General features: G+C 37.4%; 1 protein-coding gene across 4 annotated transcripts in view; it reads right to left on the bottom strand.

Annotated features, from left to right (window-relative positions):
- Positions 1-2,142: 2,142 nt before the first annotated feature.
- The window catches only part of TBCEL (tubulin folding cofactor E like), a 72,721-nt gene continuing 52,912 nt past the window's right edge, over positions 2,143-21,951 (bottom strand). For all 4 annotated transcript variants that reach the window (XM_032357992.1, XM_032357989.1, XM_032357990.1 and 1 more), the window contains exon 8: positions 2,143-6,085. In XM_032357992.1, the coding sequence (XP_032213883.1) occupies positions 5,767-6,085 (319 nt within the window). In that variant the 3' untranslated portion in view covers positions 2,143-5,766. The remainder of the gene's footprint in view (positions 6,086-21,951) is intronic.

Below are 21,951 nucleotides of genomic sequence, written 5' to 3'. Positions count from 1 at the left end.
TCTTCTTAATGAAATGTAAAGACTGACAATAAAGGTGTGTGTGTGCGCGCGCGCGTGTGTGTGTGCATGAGTGTGGAGGGTAATGGAGAACTTTAGCAGCAAGTATTACATCGTATCTGTTAAATGCATGGATCCCACAGCCAGATTCCTTGGGTTTGGATCCTGACTCTGTTAACCAACTGGGTGACTTTGGGCCAGTTACTTAACCCATCTGTGTGCCACTCCCTTCACGAGTAAGAACATGGGGATAACAACAGTGCTAACCTCATAGGGATGTCATGAAGATCAAATATAGGTGAAGTATCTAGTATGGGTCCTGGGTGTAATAAATGTTCATTATTCGAGTTTAGAAGAAACGTGAGAAAGAAGCGTGGTAAGCTCGGACATGGATTGGCAAGGATTCATACAACAGCAACTCTGTCCACTTACGGCTCTCCTTCCTCCTGGGTTTTGGGTTTGTTAGTCCCCTCTTAATAGCTGTGCCTTCAAATAGAGTGCAAGCAAATTATTCAGGTGCCTAAGCCACATCAGAGAAAAGCCTAAGACAAAACATTGAACAGTTAGTAGTGTTCTTATTTTAAGAACTGATTTCCTTTCGTTAGTTTGCGCTGTTGGGATCAATTATTATTTAGGCCACTGCTTCAGTATTTTGAAATATGGTTGTAAAAATGCCACTGACTCAGCAGAATAGTGCTAAACTGTAAAAAACCCCAGTTGCGTTGCTCTCTTTAGTTCAGAGTAAGTTGGGAGGCTAGCATGAGAAACTCTCCTTATTATATTCATATAAATGACAAATATATATATATTTGAACATTTTAATAAATGTTTGTTAAACAAAAAAAGCTAAAGATTTCCAGTGTTAGTCTCACTCACCATATTTTAAGGAGTTACAGTATGGTATGTTATTCCTTTCAGGGATTAACTCAGATCCTAAATCTTGGCGACATTAAAAAGTTAAAAGTAGATGGGGGTGCCCGGGTATCAGTCGGTTAAGTGTCTGCCTTCAGCTCAGGTAGTGATCCTGGGGTCCCGGGATGGAGCCTCGAGTCCTGTCTCCCTGCTCGATGAGGACCCTGCTTCTCCTTCTGCAACCGCCTCTCTCTGAGGAATAAATAAAATCTTTAAAAAGAGCTAAAAGAATAAGAAATGACCTATATGGGTTTTATAAGTTAACTGGCTGAATTTGAGCTCTGAACTTCTAAGTTGGAGACCACAGATAACTAACTTCCTTTCCAGAGGAGAGTTGTAAAGAGAAAGTGACTTCATTTCTCAAAGGTTAACTTTCTTGACTTACATGCATCCTAGTAACTAGTTGGAGTCCCAGTATCTTTCAGCCCAGTGGGTACTGGATGTCTTGACATATGTCTACCTTGCAAGTATACTTGGAGAAGCTCACAATACATATTAACTAAATAGCATTTAGTATAGATGTTAAAAGTATATTCTTTGAAATTTAAGTAAGAGGCAGAAATATTTAAATTTAAACAGATCGTGATACTCACACCCTTCTGGAACACCGAGAGAGAAGTTAATGGACTCTTCTATATACAGAAATAAAGTACAGTTCTTGGACCATCATTCTTGATATAAGGTTAACTCATTATAGCTTACCAAGAAATTATCGATGTGGGTAGAGTTCAAGTGTCCAAAACTCGAATTCTCACAGAAAATTATTTTCTGAAGACAAGAAAGTGTCACTTGGAAGAAATTTAAGTGCATCCAACTGAGGTTTTCATCCTTACTCAAAAAAGAGGATGCCAGTTATCTTAAAGGGAGGACTTTATCCTTAAAAGGACATTAAGGGAGTATCAAGTACATGTTAGAAGTATAAGAATTTGCTAACACAAAAGCAATGATACGCTTCCTACAATCTTTGTTTTACAGCTTTCATTTCTAAATGGCAAAATTCCAAAGAAATTTCTCAAAATGGTCCAAATCTTCCCAGCTTTGGCCAGTTCCCCACAGTACTCAACCACAGCAGTGATGTCAACCTTTGACTATATAAAAATAAGCATGTATCTTGGCCCCAGAACTCCAGAAAAAAACCAGAACACAAAGAGAAATTGGACTTGGATTTTTAATTTTTTTAAAGATTATCTATATATATATATATATGTATTAATAAAAAGTGCAAAGAATAGACCTTCATGTTTAAATTATATTCTAAAATAAAATATATATTTCCATTAGCTGCAGGAGACAACTGGCAAGTAAAGAGCCTGAGAGAGCCCAGTCCCTCTCCATCACTACAATGGACATATTATATAGTAAGGAAGCACCTATGAAAAATAGAGTGTTCACAACACATCTGGTAACACAGATAGCTTCTGGGTGTACTGGAAAGCAGTTTGTTTGCGTTTTCAATCTAACATGAAATGAAGGGAAAAATCAAATTCATAAACAGAAATGACATCGCTTAGAACGATCTATTATTTTGTATTCCTGTTTTATATGCCCTGGGGCCTAGCACTTGCCACGGAGCAAGTCGCGTTCACACGTGCACTGGGAAGAGCCATCGGCAGTGTGCCTCAAATGGGGGTCAGTTCCTTGTGCACCCAGTGTTCTTTGCTTGGGACACCGCTGACTTAGCAACGCAGCCGAAACACCTGTTGAGGACTGAACTTGCATTTCTTTAAGTGAACAAAATCTTAGCACAAAGCATCATAACATGTGGCTCTGTTACACATAGCTCATGTTTTGGGCTTCTTTTCACCCACGGGTCTTAAAAGAAACAAGGTGTTGGGGGATAGCCACTGCTTTCTTATGTGTTTATGGACATGGTAGCAATAGGTTGCAGAAACAAAAGAAACTTTTAATAATAATAATTAAAAAAAAAAGACACAGGACTCTAAACTTTTTTTCCCCCTCCTTTAAAGCAATCTGAGCTATTTCAACAATTCGATTTTGAAAGCCCATTTCTATTGTGGCTTCAGCAGCTACATGTGGGCACAGAGGATCCCTTGGTTTTGATCTGGCTTTCTTCTATGACTCCTTTCCTTTTTCTCCACTGAAAAGAATTTCTATTTTTAAAAAGATATGTTCTATACACTGTGCCTGCAGAGACCTATCTGTAATACTGGCTCGGACAGCATCTTGCCTTATAAATGCCAACAACAGGCTCTTGCTGCATGTGGAGGAAGTCAATATTAAAATACAGAGAAGCTGCTGCCATCGATGATGCATAACTTTGAGACTCAAATGCCCACGGTCTCTTGTCTCCTCTTTTTTGGCCTGTTACAAAAATAATTTGGGTTACAAGGTGTCTACACAGCACCGATTTTATTTCAAAAGCAGCATCTTTACTCAGCTGCCGAAATAAATCTACAAGTACACATGCTCAAATAGCTTTTCTCTTTTACTTCTGTTCTGCAGCTCTGAAAGACCGGTCATTGCATTAGACTTTGTCTCAATCAAAAATTGTTCAGCAATTATTAAAACCATCAATTACAATGCCCTAAAAATACCCACACCCACTGAATTAGATGAGAAGTTCCCCTGACATGCAACTGTATAATAGAGGAATTAGGCCTGCAGTTGATGGACACTGTATTCTGTCATAACAGAAGGAACAGGTCTCTAATAGTAAAAAAGCATTTCATAAAACTTTTGTCATATATAAAATATCTTATTAATGTGACCATTCCACTTATGATTAGAGCACAACCCAAGTGTTTGCTCTGCCTTCTGCTGTGGGACAGTCAGGGTCATACAACCTCAAAAAAATAAAAGAGTGCATCTGTTTCCCAGGCTGACAAAAGTGACGGGCTCAGTTACACTGTCTCTCTCTCTCAAACTTGCCTGCACTCATGTGCACTTACACAAAGCACCCACAGTTTTTATCTTCATGACACTGTTGCCACACTTTTTTCCCACTTCCAAAAATCTGTCAGGAAAATGTGATTGCAAAATAATTAATTCTTGTCTCTACCCAGCCTGGATCTCCATCGTTCATTCTTGCTGATTTTGAAAGATCAATTCTGCAGCAGAAGGAGAATAGGCTTCATTCATCTTTCTCAAACCCTTTGGTTTCCACCTTTAATGTTACAGTGGATGTAGACTTGACTCAGTAGGACTGGGTCAAAGGCTTTATAGATACTGAACCTGAAGTGCATTAAGAGAATAAATAGGAAAAATTTAAAAAGTAGCAATAATAATCACAACTCTGCAGATGTGAAGAATTTACAAGAATTATCTAAAAATTTCGTAAGAAATTAAAGGATTTTGTAGGAGTGGTGGAATCCTATAACAAAGGCCAAAAGGTCAAATGCAATCAGATAATGATTACATTCTTGGAAAAATACTTCATGTGCACATCACCTGCCCTTAGTGATGCCAAGCCTTCCCCAAGCCTCCCATCTGTAAATATGGTAGACCAAGAAAGACATCTATCACAGAAAGGGGTTACCCTGTTTAATGAAGGACTACAAGAACAAATGCAAAGATTTCAGGGCAGGTGAGGAACTAGCTTTTAAAGAAAAGTGCTTTAAATATGCTTCTGCGAAAAATAGGACTTGGAGGCAATTCTGAAGTTTTGACACTTAGACTTTACTCATAGATTAGGCAGAGTTGTTCTTTGGGAGGGGCAACTAAGTTGAAATGCAAAACAAAAAGAAGGGTCCAATTATGACATCACAGCATCCCAGGGAAGAACTGGGAATCAGAACTCCCTTTGATTAAGATTTCCCACTTTTAATGCAAAGTGTAAGAGCCAGGGCTTCAAATGACGACACCGGCAGGGAAGTCACAACACTCTTCCTCCTGGATGGCTTGACTTTTCTCCCACTCTACTCCCTCACACATGCCACGGACAGTCAGCTAGCTAAGTCCCAGCTCTCCCGGCATGTATATCCATTATTCTACTGGGCTCTTCAGAAAGTCAGGCCTCTATCCCAACGGTTCAAAGTAATGAGAAAGATAGCTAGAGATGAGGAAGTACATTCGACAAGCAAAAATAAAAGGACCGTGGTATGTGACACGCTTTGTGTTATGGAAGTGAGGGTGGACGTCTTCTGTGCGGGACACTGAAATGGACGTGGTTACACACAAAGGGCCCAGGCTGCTCTGCCCACGCCGCCAGGACAGCAGCGAGTCTTCCTGGAGTTTTAACTCTCTGTCTTCGAGATCCTAACAGAGTTACAGGTTCTCACGGAATACCTGAGTTCAGAATCAGGTTGAAAAATGCCTAAAACACTATAATTATTTCAAAAGGGAGAAATGAAAAAATTGTCCACACTGAGAAATGAGAAGTTACTTATGGACAGGATTAGAACTATTAGGTGAACACGTGCTGACACAAGTCAAAATGAAAATCTGAACAACAGGAAAGGAGGGAGAGAGGGAAGGACAACGGAAGAATTGGGGGAGAGAAGTGCTGGCCCTTCCTGTCAAGCTCCCTGCTCCTGATTTCAATCCACAAGTTCCCCTTCTGCGGGGAGGACACACGGCTCATGCTATCTTCACAAATACCTAAATGGTCATTTAGTGAACACAGTAAGAAGTCGGCGATTTCTTGGTCATCTTTCACGAGGGAGGGCACAGGGACTGGAGATGTGGCCAATTCTGCTGGCTGAGTTGAAGAAATCTGTGGTAGAAAATACCAAAAACAGCCCCCTCCCCATCCTAGGGGGAAAAAAAAATATACAAAACCCCCCGAAACCCAAACAAAACGAAACAAAACAACCTTCTCCCTCCTAAAGAAAACCACATTGGAAACAAATGCCCTGCAAGAAGTCCTTATGTATGTGTTTTTTACAAGGCTGGTCGAGGTTATTTTGTTTTGGATTCCACATAAATTTTATCTCCATCCCTAATGCCAAAAGAATGCAGTGCCCGAGAGCTGTACTTCATTTCCTCTGGGCCAAAGGGTGCTTCATGATCAAAATAGTACAGAAGCATGTTGCTTGTGGGTAACTGCACTAGAGTTTTTAATTGTTTCTTTAGTTCTGCAACTGTTTGGTCCAGACGAATGCTCATTTCTTCCACCTGATCGTTAAAGTGGACTTCTACTTTCGCACTGCTCTGTGGTCTTAGGTCCACTTCTGCCAAAGGCTCCAACTTCCCATATTTTGTAATCAGTTCATGATACCTAGAAGGATAACAAAAACAAAAAACAAAAAAACAGTGTCAGGTTAAGCCACTGGCACACGAACTATGAACTTCTTCAGAACTCCAGTGAGCGACACTGCTACAATCCTATTCTAATATCATCTCCATCCACCTATCTGCCTGACGAACTATTTGTGTAGCTGTGATCGGATACGGTTGCTCTTCTGCGGCCACAATAAAACCACATCCTTGTGGATAGGAGAGGAATCTGTCCTAAAGATGGTCACCATGCCTGCTGTTTATTGTTACCAAAGAATAGATTTAGGCAGGAAAGGAAAACTTAGAAAAGCAGACAAAAGGATTACAGAGAGAAGTCTAATCACTCTGTAGAACTTGCTTTCTTGGGTGTCATCATCAAGGGCATATATCTAAGCACACGTTCTTGGTGACAGATGGGAAGATGGAATGAGGCCAGTTTCTGACCACCAGAGAAGATAATTTACAAACCATAACAAAAAAAATCCAGTTGTATGTGAGCTGTTAATCCAGGTTTTTCATTGATTTTTGTTTGAGTGTTCAGTGTAGTCTCACTGGCTATAAAGAAGGTCTTTGCGGAAGAGTCAAGAATACATTCCTGAGGGGTGCCTCGGTGTCTCAGTCGGTTGAGTGTCTGACTCTTGATTTCTGTTCAGGTCATGATCTCATCAGGATCATGATCTCAGGGCCATCAGACAGTTCCCTCTTGGGATCCATGCTGGGTGGCGAAGGCTGCTTGAGATTCCTACTCCCCTTCTCCCTCTGCCTGCTCCCCCACCACCCTCTCCCTCTCTCTCAAATAAATAAATAAACCTTTAAAAAAAAAAAAGAGTAAGTTCTTGTGAAAAACTTGTAAATGGCAAATACTAGGAATACAAGTTCCTTGACTGAGGCAGGAATAAGAGCAGAAGCTACCAAGAGGAAAATGAGTTATAGAGGTGAAACTTGGGCCCATAAGGTCAAGTTTCCCATGTGGAAAATCCTGTCTCCACTGCCAGCCTTTTTACTAAAGTCTGGTTTTACTGAGGAAGTTGAGCAATTTTCTACAAACCAGAGAAGGAAAAAATGATCAAAAGACCCAATAACAGCTTTATTATAACCAAGAAATCCTGAGGTTAATTCAAGATCAGAATACAGTGGTCATGTAAGATTATTCCCCCACCCTACTTTTGGCTTTAATTCAGTTAAGTCAGTGTTAAAAGGTTGGTAGGAATATTAAAGACAGAGTAGGACATGTGTGGGTAAGCATGGAGGTAACCATTTTCATTAAAGGGAGTAACAGTATATGGTAAAATAGTACTGGCTTTGGAGTCAGAAGATCTGACTTCAGAGTCTTGACTCCATCTTATAATTAGCTGTGTGACTCATCAAATCAATCTCTTTGTATCTCAGTTTTCTCATTAGTTAAACTGGGATTAAAAAGTCTGCCCTCCCTACCTTATAAAACAGTCAAGAGAATTATATAACATAATAGATGAATATGTAATTTGTAAATAAAAAATAAACACTACATTCCTATTCTGGAATTTACATTATTAAAATACACATACCCCTTTAGAAAACAAATGATTGAAATCTATTTAGAACTTCTCGGAAATGATGGTGCTATGATGAAAGAGATTACAGAATCTTCTTTTAAAACTTATGTCAAAAACAGTATTTTTTAAAAGGATAAAAATATCACAACCAACAACTAACAAAGAAAGAGAGGGAATAAGCTTATCGCAATAGGCTTTATTTAAAAGGAACCAATGGCAGTGTACTAGGTTGTTCTGTTAAGCAAAGATCCTAATTCAATACCCAGAATTCATTACGGAGGAAGAAGATAAAGAGCTAACTCTTGAGTGTGCTAACACTTCCCAATTTAGAGAAAATTGGGCTGAAGTGTTAAGGAGTGAGCCCCAGGAAGTCTAAGGAAATACTGTGGGGACTAGAAACCTCTATGTCCCACTCCCAGGATGTCAGGATCTTACCAAAGGCAAACAAAACAAAACAAGGCCAAACAAACAAAAAGCAAAACTACCAAGACCTGAAATTTTCCAAGGCTCCAAACTGAAAAAGTAAAATGATTCCAACTCTAAGGGTACCTTTCCCTACCCACATCTCCTACTATATGCCCTCAAACAAGTGAAACTAGGCTCTGATAATTTCACAAAATCTTAGAAAAGACAGCGGAACCCAAGGGGTCAAATAAAAGCTGAACCCAACTCCAGAGATATTTTCCCTTCAGACTACAGAAAAGTCCAATTGTAATACCACAGCTCTCAAACTCTGCCTCAGAGGAACAAAAGAAACAATGGTGAAGGGGTCAAGGAGAGTTTACTTATACTATGTTTCAGTAAAGAGATGGTCTGGAGAGAGGTGCCCACTTTTAAGCATAAGCAAAGAGATACAAAATGGCAACTAAGCACATAACATAGCAAAAGGAATAAAAGAAAGAAACACACAATGAGTAAAATGCAGAGGCAGAACACAATCTGAAAGAAAAAAGAACTGAAGACAAGGGGTCTAGAACTTATTAAGTATGAATATTATAAAACAAGAACTCAAAGAGAAATGACCAACAGAAGGAGATGAAAAGAAAGACTGCAGAGCCAGTGAAACAAATTGAGAAGCAAAACAATGCCACTGCTGACCAAATAAATAAATTAGGAAGCATGACCCAGGAATATTATACGTCGCCAAGTTTTGTTTAGAAAGAAATTTAAAAGGCAGCGATTCTGAAACAAGAACAACTTAGGAAATAAGGCAGCCATGTGTCCTTCTGAAAAAGATAAACACTGCTCAACAATGAGTTTAAGAACCAGTGCTAAGCCTTAAATCAATTTAAATATAAAACTAAAACTTACAATAATAATTATATAATTATAGACTTATTTATATTTGGCACTATGGTAAACTGAATTAATCTCAACCATAAACATATTTGTACACAAAATTATGACCCACAGGCAGAAACTGGCCTACTTGATACAACTGGCCTACTCCATCTACAAATTAAATTACCTATAAATTAGGAAACTAAGGTCCCATAGTTTTCTCAAAATCAACACATCCAGAAATAATTTGTTGTTACTCCTCATCTTTTCTGGTCTTTTTATGTCAGTAAATGGCATGAAGAATGATCTCCTCATCCTAGCCAGTAGCTGGACAGTCATCCTGATTCCTTGTTAGCCCTCCTTCCCACCACTCTAATTCAATAACCTGGAATGCTAGAACATTCTGTGGATGAGCTTCCCCAGGATCCGTTCCAGCCTCCTCTGGAATGCCTCCCTCCTGTACTGCCAAGACTAGGAAGATAAAAATGGCATTTTGCGCACTCATTTGCAGGTGAGATTTGGCTTCTCTCACTTTCATTCAGTAGCCTTGGGGATAAATATAATGGATCTAGCAGATGGTGAGGGCACATTTTGGGTATAGGCTCCCTAATTATCCAACTGCAGTTCAAACACTGTTCCTGGAGTTAACACCCTTGGCAGCAGTTTGCTGAACCCCCAGATCACAGTAAAGCTGGTGTGATTCAGCACCAGGGACAGCAGCTTCAGGAGTACCATAGGCAGCAGTGCCATTGGTGGGTCAGTTCTGCAGTATCATTTTAAGGCAATCCTAGAGACACAGCCCTTCCAAAAATTTTTGTTCAACACCCATTCCCTGTATTAAACCCCTTTCTTCTTCTTCTTCTTTTTTTTTTTAAGATTTTATTTATTTGATAGAGATCACAAGCAGGCAGAGAGGCAGGTGGTGGTGGGGGGAAGCAGGCTCCGGGCTGAGCAGAGAGCCCGATGCGGGGCTTGATCCCAGGACCCTGGGATCATGACCAGAGCTGAAGGCAGAGGCTTTAACCCACTGAGCCACTCAGGCACTCCAAACCCCTTTCTTCTTAACATAGCTAGCATGACTTCTATTATCTATAACCAAATCCCAAATGATACTCCTTCGAAAGATTTCCCATAACTTCAGGGTGGCCCCAAACTGACTCTTGTCTATATTACAGCCAGTGACTGTTATAAAACACCAATATGACCCATCACCCCTCTACTGAAAACCATACATCAGAATAAAGCCTGAACTCTTTATCATGATTGTGGAAGGCAGAATTTTGGCCCCCACAATCTTCATCCCCTGGTGCTCTTCTCAAGATTATATAATATTATACTGCATTATTGACCTTAAGATAGGGAGAGTCACTGAATGTGAGTAATCGAATCATATAAACTGTTAAAAGCAGTGAAGCTTCCCCAGGCAGCAGCAGAAGAGGAAGTCAGAGAGCTTCTAAGCATGAGAGAACTTGTTATATCATTGCTGGCTTGAAGACAAAAGTGGCCACATGGAAAGCAGGAGAAAGTACAGAATTCTGCCACCATCCTGAATGAGACTACAAGGTGATTCTTCGCCAGAGCCTTCAATAATGAACACAGCCCTGCTAACCCCTTGATTTTGGCCCTGTGGGACCCTAAGCAGAGAACCCAGTTAAGCCACATTGTACCCACACTTCTGACCCACAGAAACTATGACATAATAAGCAGGTATTGTTTTAAACCACTACATTTAGGGTAATTTGTTATAGCAGCAATAGAAAACAAAGTGACTGTAAAAGGCCCTTCATTATTTGGTTCCTTCATAACTTTGCATCCCTATTTTGTACCATAAACATGACCACTTCTGCACCTGCCTTTCCACTCATTTAAACCTTAAAAATCAATGTTTACTTATTAATTTGCAGATAAAGCCAATAGACTTATATATGGATAAAAGTTTTGATATGGGCTATAATAAATACTCATTTTTATTCTACAAAAATTCTTTATTCTATAAAAATGAAGGAAAATAACCTCATTGTGTATCACTACACACATTAAATATGCTCCCTTAAAAGTTAAGTAAGTAAAAAGTATGACTTTTTTTTTTAGAGGGTGGGAGGGGCAGAGGGACAGGGAGAGAGAGAATCTTAAGTAGACCTGACAGGGAACTTGATCTCACACCCCAAGATCATGACCTGAGCCAAAACTAAGAGTTGGACATTTAACCAACTGATTCACCCAAGAGCCCCTAAAAAGTATGAAAGTATGATTTTAATCTCCATTGAAAGATTTTATTATTTTTGTATTATCTTTTGTATTATCTTATTTTGTATTATCATTAAGCAGGGCAAATCAGTAAATCAGATATTTTATTCATTATTCAACAGTCCATCCAAACTGAACTATAGCTGCAAACTTGGTATTATCTGAGCTTTTATCATCAGCCCCAAAGCTATAGTCTTGAGAGGTAAATGGCTTCTGATGACTAAGTATTCTTTAAAATGAATAATCTTGATTTATATTAATATTCTCAGTCAGTACTTCTACCTGAGAACAGAAGTACTGACTGAGAATATTAAACACCATTCCACTATGACCTTCTAATAGAAAATGACCAATCACAAGAGAAATAAAATTTACTACACACAGCATAAAGACCAACATGACCACATGAGCAACTGAGAATGATAAATGGAAACCAAACCCTAGGTACAACCTTGGGAAGACACGACCACAGGCAAACTGGCATTGTGCTTTTTTCTTTCTTCCTATTAGAGAAAAACACCCACTGAGAGAACAGCTTCTTCCAATTTCAAGAGTCTCTGAATCACGAGCAGTTAGAAAACAGCCTCCTGGTAAAGTGCGGTTGAAGGTGGCCCTGACCGAGGGGGGAATGGGGAATGGAGCCAACCTCAGTGGAGTGAAAGCAGCTCCACCTCCAGGGCCCATAGGCACGCCTTCACACATGAGAGGCTCTGGGGCCATGGCACACCTGCCTAATGTGATACACACATGAGCAGATTCCAGTAGCACAACAGTCAGGCTGGGAAACGTGCACCCCTTCCTCCTTTAGCCCATTGTCATTCTTGATTCCCAAGATACCTGAGAGCATTTCTTCAATCACAATTCAGTCACAGGTCTACGACTCCAGAATAAATGAAGACTTGACACACTACTTAGACTGCAGTTTCCTATCATAAATCTTACTCCGAGGGCGAACTCAGAATAAAACCTAAAACTCAAAGATGGATGGAGACAAAAGATAATTCATTCTCAGCTCTGACTAGCCTTATAAACTAAGTCATACAAACAGGAAATATTTTACATAATATTTAGGAAACTGGAAAACTAAAGTAAGCTTAGACCGGGGGCTTTAGGCAGCACAAAGATTTTATATTTGGATTTCATACCATTTCCATAAAAGGTATAGCTACAATCTCAAGGAACATCCTAGAGAAAAGTAATGGGATTTACATTTTATGCATGTGCTTATACCACAATGGGATTAGTATGTAGCCCTTACAAATGCCTAGAGGTATACTCAAACGTGGCTTCTGTAGTAGCTAACAATTCTGTTAATCCATTGTTCCTCAAATGCAGACCCATACTGAACCAACCAGAGTCTTTATTTTGAATAAGACTATCTAATTCCAAAATAAATCTCTAATATGTACATCTCTCTCTTTAAGGAATATGACAATGAAACATGAGAAATCTCTGATAGTTCATTTGTTTTGGCTAAACAAAATCACTTAAGTATAACTAGAAGAAAAACATTCATTTAGTTTACTTTGTTTCCCAAGGCATTATGAAGGATTCAAATGTCCACAATAGCCAAACTACAGAAAAAGCCTAGATGTCCACCAACAGACAAATGGATAAAGAAGATGTGGTGTACACACACACACACACACACACACACACACACACACACACACACACAGGAATACTATGCAGCCATCAAAAACCAAAATCTTACCATTTGCAATGACATGGATGGAAACAGAAGGTAATTATGCTAAGCAAAATAAGTCAATTAGAGAAAGACAATTATCATATGATCTCTCTGATATGAGGAATTTGAGGTAGGGCACAGGATTGTGGGGGGAAGGGGGGAAAAACGAAACAAGATAGGACTGGGGAGGAAGACAAACAATAAGAGACTCTTAATCTCAGGAAACAAACTGAGCGTTGTTGGGGAGTTACGGGAGAGGGATAGGGTGGCTGGGTTATGGACACTGGGGAGGGTATGTGCTATGGTAGGTGTTGTGAATTATGTAAGACTAATGATTCACAGACATGTACCCCTGAAATAAATAATACATTATATGTTACTAAAAAAAAAAAAAAGAAAAAATATTTTCCAAACATCTGATTGCTATTGTTTAATCTCTCTTGCTATGTTATGCTTCTGCTCATGTTGATATGGTGTCATATCATGGCACATCAAAGAAATCTCCTTAACATTCTACAACTGGGCCTTCATACACCACTGAAACAGTTTTCTCAAGGTCACCAATATATTACTACTTAAAACACATAAACCTCATAACATAGGCACAGAAAGGACTTTAGAGATCAACTATTACATATTTTACAGATATAGTAACTGGAGCTAGTTTGTTAATCCAAAGTCTAAAAGCTGGTGAGTGAGAGGGCGGAAGGTAGAACTCGGGTCTTGCTCTCAGATCATCGTTCTTAGTTCTCATCACTTCAGTGGTTTGCTAGAGTAATAAGTACCATTCTAGAAACTCTCTTCTTCTTGGCATTTTAAATGCCCTTTTTAATCTCTCTTTAGGGATTCTCATTTCTCTTCTGCCCCTCTACACTTGGGTAGTTCTCAAGATTCTTTCCTGTATTTTCCTCCCTTTTCTCTGCATGATCTTCTGTCATAGATCTCATTCTCTTACTTAGCTCAAGCCATAGATGTTTTCCCACTTGTCTTCTTCAAGCTTCTGTATTTCATCTACCTCCAGGAATATTAATTCTCACGTTTCATACACAGCAAAGATTCTTGAACTGAAGTTAGTCCTTTTCATAGAGTATTTCATCAAGGCTTAAGTCAAAGAACTTGTTTTAACTCACTATTTCTTAAACTCAAGTACTGTCAAAAACTATCTAGTGAATAGATAAACAGAATGTGGCTTATTCATATAATAGCATATTACAGAGCAGTTAAAAGAACTATTTTGATCTATATTTGTCAATATGATTAGGCCTTTGATCAAACTGACTCCATAAACTCAGATGTTAATATACTTCTGCTCCAAACATAGAGTAAAATGGATAAAATACGAAAGGTTGAATCCCAAGAAGACATAGCATGGGCTCAAAAATAACAGACATTGCCACAACCCGGACACAGAAAAGAAATGCAAAGCATACAACTAACCACAGAACCACTGGACTCTATATCCAAAGTAGGCAGTGGCAGCCAGGAGCTAAAGTCCTGATAGGCAAAGGAGATTAAAAGTACTCCATGGGAGAGTCCGTTTCACTGCAGGAAGCAGGGGTAGGGCTGGAGGGAGGTGAGGCTGGACATAAAATAAGAATGCAAAAAACTGCTGCAGATCCACTGCCTAGGGCTACCTCTTTAGAGCAAAGAATCTAGATAAAAGAAGAAAAAAGATAGCTCTACCAGCAGGAATTGCATTAAATCACCTGGTGCCTAGGTAGCTAGATATGTATCAAATGCAATTACTGTGGGCCAGGAGTCTGGGGAGCGGGTTAGAGACAATTGCAAAGCCATTAGATAGAGAGTGGTAAATCTGAAAAGGAAGTATGTATGTACGGAACAACACAGCTTTAAGATAATGAAGCAAAACTGATAGAGTTGAAAGTAAAAATAAACAAACCCATAACTACAGCTGGAGACTACAACACTCCTTTCTCAATAACTGATAGAACAAGTAGACAGAATACTATTAACAATAAAAAAGACCTGAATACTACTAAAAACTTGACCTGACATTTAAAAAACACACTTCTCAACAACATTAGAACACACATTTTTTTCTATTATGTATGGAGTATTGACCAAAACAGACCATATTCTAGGCCAAAAACATACCTCAATAGGTTTAAAAGAATTAAAATAAGGGGCACCTGGGTGGCTCAGTGGGTTAAAGCCTCTGTCTTCGGCTCAGGTCACCATCCCAGATTCCTGGGATCAAGCCCCACATCGGGCTCTCTGCTCAGCAGGGAGCCCGCTTCTTCCTCTCTCTCTCTCTGACTCTCTGCCTGTGATCTCTGTCTGTCAAATAAATAAAATCTTTAAAAAAAAATTGAAATAGTACAAAAAATGTTATCTTACTAGGGTGAAATTAAACTAGAAATCATTAACAGAAAGATAGCTGGAAAATCCCCAAGTATTTGGAAAACACACCACACACTTTAAATAAACTATAAAATGTCAAAGAGAAAGTCACAAGGGAAATTCGAAAGTAATTCTGAATTCAATGAAAATGAAAATACAATATATAAAAAAGTATAGAATGTAACTAATGTGGTGCTCAGAAGGAAATTTATATAATTAAATGTTTATAAGAGAATGAAGAAAGGTCTCAAATCAATGATCTAAGCTTCTATCTTAAGAAGCCAGAAAAAGATGATCAAATTTAACCCAAAGCAAGAAGACAAGAACTAGTAAAGACATGAGCAAAAATCAGTGAAATAGAATGCAGAAGAAAAGAAAAGAAAAGAAAAGAAAACCAGTGAAACCCAAATCTGGATTTTTAAAGTAAGATTTTATGTATTTATTTAGAGAAAAAAAGAGTGCATACAAGCAGAGGGGAGAAGGAGAGAGAATCCTCAACAGACTCCACATGGAACCAGATGGAGGCTCGATCTCATGACCCTGAGACCATTTCCTGAGCTGAAATCAAGAGCTGGATGCTTAAGTGACTGAGCCACCTAGGTGCCCTGCAATATGGATCTTAAGGTGAGCAAATTTGACAAATCCCTAGTCAAACTGATCAAGAAGATACCAACATCAGAACTGAACAAAGGGACACAACTACAGACCTTATAGACATTAAAGGTTTATAATAAATGAATATTATGAACAACTTTATGCCTATGAATTCAATATCTAAGATGAAAAGGATGAATTCCTGCAAAGACACAAACTACTAAAGCTCATTCAAAAGAAAGAGGTAACTTGAATAACTATATCTAGTAAATAAATTTAATCATAGTTAAAGCTTCCAGCAAAGAAAACACCAGGTACAGATGGCTTCACTGACAAAATTCTACAAAATATTTAAGAATATTAACACTACATAAAATATTTAGAAAAGAGGCGCAAAAATTCATGAACTCATTTTATGAGGCCAGTGCTATCCCAAATGAGAAAGACATTATAGGAAAAGAAAATTAAAAATCAATATCCCTATGAACAGATGCAAAAATCATCAACAGAATATTAGCAAATGAAATCTACCAGTATAAAGGAGATAATACATTGTAACCAAATGAGTTTATCCTGGAAATTTAATGTTGGTTAAACATTAAAAAAAAGTCAGCCAATATAATTCACTATATTGACACACTAAATGAGAAAAACTGTATAAATTTTCAATAGCTGCTAAAAAAGAATAAGAAAGGAAAAAAAAAATTTAAGGGGCACCTGGGTGGCTCAGTGGGTTAAAGCCTCTGCCTTCTGCTCAGGTCATGATCCCAAGGTCCTGGGATCAAGCCCCGTGTTGGGCTCTCTGCTCAGTGGGGAGCCTGCTTCTTTCTCTCTCTCTCTCTCTCTGCCTGACTCTCCATCTACTTGAGATCTTTGTCTGTCAAATAAATAAAATCTTTTTAAAAAATAAATAAAATAAAAATAAATAAAAATTTAAAAAGTCAAATGGATTGGAAAAGAAAACACATCATGCCTTACAAACAACAAGACTGTCTTCAATAAATTTATAAAAGAACCAGTTGAACTCATAAGTTTATTAGAAAGGTTGCAGAATACAAGATCAATATATAAAAATTCTATGTATTTCTATATCTAGCAATGAATAATTAAAAATTGAAATTTAAAGAAAGTACTGTTTATAACAGGACTAAGACACATGAAATCCTTAAGTATAAATGTAATAAAATATGAGCATGATCTATATGTGGAAAAATACAAAACACCAATTTCTGAAAGAAATCAAATAAGAAATAAATGGAGAGATATACTGGGGTTCATGAGCAGGAAGACTCAGTATTATTAAGATGTCAGTCCTACTCAAACTGTCCTGCAGATTCCACAAAACAACAATCAAAATCCCAGTAGAATTTTTTTCTTATAATTCAACAAGCTTATCCAAATATTTATATTAAAAGGCAAAGGAACTAAAATAGCCAAAAGAACTTTGAAAAGAAGATCAAAGTTGGAGAACCTACACATTCTGAATTTCAAGACTTACTATAAGGCCACAGGAATCAAGACAATGTGATACTGGCAAAGAGGACAGACTCATAGATCAATGGAAAAGAGCATAGAATCTGATTTTCAACAAAGCAGATTTTCAACAAAAGTGTAAAATCAATTCAAGAAAGGATAGTCTTATCAATAAATACTGCTAGAACTGACACTCATATGCCAAAATTAAAACAAAAGACACAAACTCATATACTACACTATATATATAAATTAACTCAAATGAAACAAAAGCTTAAAGAGGAAAACTTAGAAAACATACATGAAAATCTCTGTGACTTGGGTTAGTCAAAAATTTCCTAGATATCACACGAAAAACATGATCTATAAAGGAAAAAAAAAATCAGTAAGTTCAACGTCATCAAAATTTAAGACTTCTGCTTTTGAAAGAAATTGTTGAAAGAATGAAAATGACAAGCCGGACTGAGAGAAAAAATTTACAAAAACACATACCTGGTAAGGAATATATATTGAGTATATAAAGAACTCTCAAAAGCCAATAACTAAAAGAAAAAAAACCTACTAGAAAAATGGGCAAAAGATTTTAACAAACATTTCACCAAAGGAATTTGGATGGCAAAAAAAGCTCATAAGAGTATGTTCAACATTATTAGTCATTAGGGAAAAGCAAATGAAAACCACACTGAGATACCACTACACATTTATTAGCATGGCTAAAATTAAAGAAATGAAACAAAACAAACAAAAAGCAGAACAAAAACAGAACAAAAACAATAGAACTGAAAATACCAAGTAGTGATGGGATATGGAGCAACAGGCACTTTCACATATTGCTGGGGGGAAAGCAAAATGGTGTACACTTTGGAAAGGAGCTTAGCAAGTTAAACATACTCTTTCCATGTGACTCAGCAACTCTGGTTCTTGATATTTACCCCAGAGAAATAAGAACTAATATTCACACAGAAACCTGTGACTGTTTATCAAAGCTTCCTTAATAAATTAAAAAAAGAAAGAAAGAAAAAAGATAAAAAGAAGAAACACTTCAAATGTATTTCAGCTGGTGAATGGCTAAACTGTGTTAACATCTGTATAAAAGCACACTACTGGGTTGCCTGGCTGGCTCAGTCAGTAGGGCACGTGGCTCTTAATCACAGGGTCATGAGTTCAAGCCCCTACTTTGGGCTTGGAGCTTACGTGAAAGAAAAGGAAGGAAGGAAGGTGGAAGACTCAAATGAAATAAAATTTGTTAAGAACAAAGAACTGAATGAAAATTAAAATATCTCAAAAGGTGGGACGCCAATAGTGTTACGAGTGGAATTTAGAGCATTACATGTTTATTAGAAAAGATTTCAAATCAGTTATCAAAATTCCTACCTCAAAAACCAGAAAAAGAAGAGCAAATGAAGCAAAACGAAGGAAATAATAAAGATAGTGGAAATACTGGAAGAGATTATGCTGAGTGAAATAAGTCAAGCAGAGAGAGTCAATTATCATATGGTTTCACTTTTTTGTGGAGCATAACAAATAGCATGGAGGACAAGGAGATGGAGAGGAGAAGGGAGTTTAGGGTAATTGGTAGGAGAGGTGAACCATGAGAGACTATGCACTCTGAAAAACAATCTGAGGGTTTTGAAGGGCGAGGGGTGGGGGGTTGGAGGAACCAGGTGGTGGGTATTAGAGAGGGCACGGATTACATGGAGCACTGGGTGTGGTGCAAAAACAATGAATACTGTTACGCTGAAAAGAAAAAAAAAAGAGTGGAAATAAAAATGACTTTTTTTTTTTTTTAAAGGAAAACACCACTGAAAACTACAAAACATTGCTGGAAGAAATTAAAAACAAATAAATGAAAAAACATTCCATGTTCATGGATTAAAATATTTAATATTATTAAGAAGTTACACTACTCAAAGTAATATACAGATTCAATGCAATCCCTGTCAAATTTCAACAGCACTTTTTTTTAGAAGATATCTATCTATCTATCAGAGAGAGAGACAGGGTGCACAAGCAGGCAGAGTGGCAGGCAGAGGCGGAGCAAGAAGCAGGCTCCCTGCCAAGCAAGGAACCGGATGCAGAACTCAATCCCAGGACCCTGGGATCACGACCTGAGCTGAAGGCAGCAGCTTAACCGACTGAGACACCCAGGGGTCTCTCAACAACACTTTTTTTGCAGAAAAAGAAAAAAATCATCCTCAAATTCATATGGAATATCAAAGGACCCTGAATATCCAAAGTAATTTCAAAAAGGAAGAATAAAATTGGAGGAACTCACATTCCCTTACCTCAAAACATATTACAAATCTGTAGTAATCAAAACAGTTTGGTACAGGCATTAGGACAGACATATAGACCAGTGCAACAGAATAAACAGTCAGAAATAAAACCACATGTACATGGTCAAATGATCTTCAATAAAGGTACCATGACCACTCAGTAGAGAAAGGACAGTTTCTTTAACAAACAGTGCTGGGAAAATTGAGTATCTGCATGCAAAAAAGTGAAAGTGGACCCTTATTTTAACCCTATACAAAAAGTAAGTCAAAATGCATTAAAGACCTAAATGTACAACCCAAACTATAAAATTGCTAGAAGAAAACACAGGAGAAAAATTTCATTGACATTGGAATTGGCAATCATTTCATGGATATTACATCAAAGCACAGGCAAAAATAGACAAATGGGACAACATCAAACTTAAAAATTTGTGTACATCAAATGATGAGCAGAGCAAAAGCCAACCTACATAATATTGGGAGAAAATATCTGCAATCATATATCTGATAAGAGGTTAATATGCAAAATACATAAAGAATCCTTTGGGCTCTAAAACAAAAAGTTTAAGAAACTGATTTAAAAATAATGAAGGACTTGGATAGACATTTTTCCAAAGATGGCACACAAATGGCCAAAGGAAATATGAGAAGATGTTCATCATTGTTAGTAATCAAAGAAATACAAATAAAAACAACAATGAAATACCACCACACACCCATTAGAAAGATTACATTAAAAAAAAACCTCCCACCCACATACGCAAAGTAACAAGTTTTGACTGGTGGAGAAGTTAAAACTATTGTGCACTGTTGGTGTGACTGTAAAATGATACAACCACTATGGACATAAATACTAAGGTGGTTCTTCAAAAATTAATAAGAGAATTACCATAGGACCCAGCAATCCCATTTCTGGGATCCAAAGAATTGAAAAGCTGGGTCTTGAAGAGATACCTGCACATCCATGTTCATAGCTGAATTACGCATAATAGCCATGAAGTGGAAGCAACCCAAATGTCTACTGATGAATGAATGGTTAAACAAAATGTGGTCTATACATACAATAAAATATTCAACCTTTTAAGAAAAGGTAATTCTGGCACATGCTGCAACATGGGTGGACCTTGAGGACATTATGCTAAGCGAAATTAAGTGAGTCACAAAAAACAAATATGTATGATTTCATTTACATAAGGTCTCTAGAGTATTCAAATTCATAGAGGAAGAAAGTAGAATAACAATTGCCTCATAGTGACTGCAAGGGGTAGGAGGGAGTGGAAAATGGGGAGGTAATGTTTAAGGAGTATGGAGTTTCAGTTTTACAAAATGAAAAATGTTCTGGAAAATGTTGCTATACAACAATGTAAATGTATTTAACACTACCAAACTATACACTTTAAAATCATTAATATAGTAAATTTTATGTTATGTACATTTTACCACAATTTTAAAAAATGGTTAAGATGGTAAATTTTGCTACATGTATTTTAGTACAATGAAAATTTGAAAGAATTTTTAAATGACCCCCTCATCCGAATTAACACCAATTGTACACAATCTTTTCCAGAAAACAAAAGAGGAGGGAACACTTAACAACTCACTTTAGGCAGCCAGTGCTACCCTGATAATAAAAGCACATAAAATACAGGTGGTTTTTTTTTCCCCAAAAGAAAAGAATACGACACACTAATAGCTCTCATGACCTTATTCACAAAAATCCTCAACAAAATATTAGCAAACCAAACCCAACAATTTATAAAAAGGAACATACACTATGATAAAGAGGAATTTATGCTACATATGTAATGCCAGTTCAACATTTGAAAATCAATCAATATACCTCCTATATCAATAAGCTAACAGAGAGAAATCATATTAATTGACAAAGAAAAAGCATTTGAAAAAATATGATATTGATTTATGATAAAAACTCTCAGCATTTTAGAAATAGAGGGTAACTACTTCAACTGGATAAAGAACAACTAGAAAAATCCACAGCTAACATTATACTTAGTGGTAAAAGGCTGAATGCTTTTCCCTAAGATTGGGAGGAAAGCAAGGATGTCCACTCTTACCACTCGTATGCAACACAGTACTGGAAGTTCTAGCCACTGCAATAAGGCAAGAAAAAGAAAAAGGTCATACAGATTGGAAAGGCATAAATAAAATTTTTGAATTTGCAAATGACATGAAATAAATACTCAGGTGTAAATCTAATGAAAGATTTATAAGACTTGTATGTTGAAAATTACCAAATGCCGATGGAAGAAAATAAAAAGGCCTAAATAAATGAAGAGACATACTGTGTTCATGCATTGGAAGATCCAATATAGTAAATATGTCAACCTTCCCCAAACTGATCTATAAGTTTAAAAAAATTCCTATCAAAATCTCAGCAAGATTTTTTGTA

The sequence above is a fragment of the Mustela erminea genome, chromosome 9, assembly GCF_009829155.1.
Source record: "Mustela erminea isolate mMusErm1 chromosome 9, mMusErm1.Pri, whole genome shotgun sequence".
Lineage (NCBI taxonomy): Eukaryota > Metazoa > Chordata > Mammalia > Carnivora > Mustelidae > Mustela > Mustela erminea.
The sequence above is the reverse complement of the archived record's forward strand: the minus strand, read 5'-3'. Positions and strand labels throughout refer to the sequence as shown.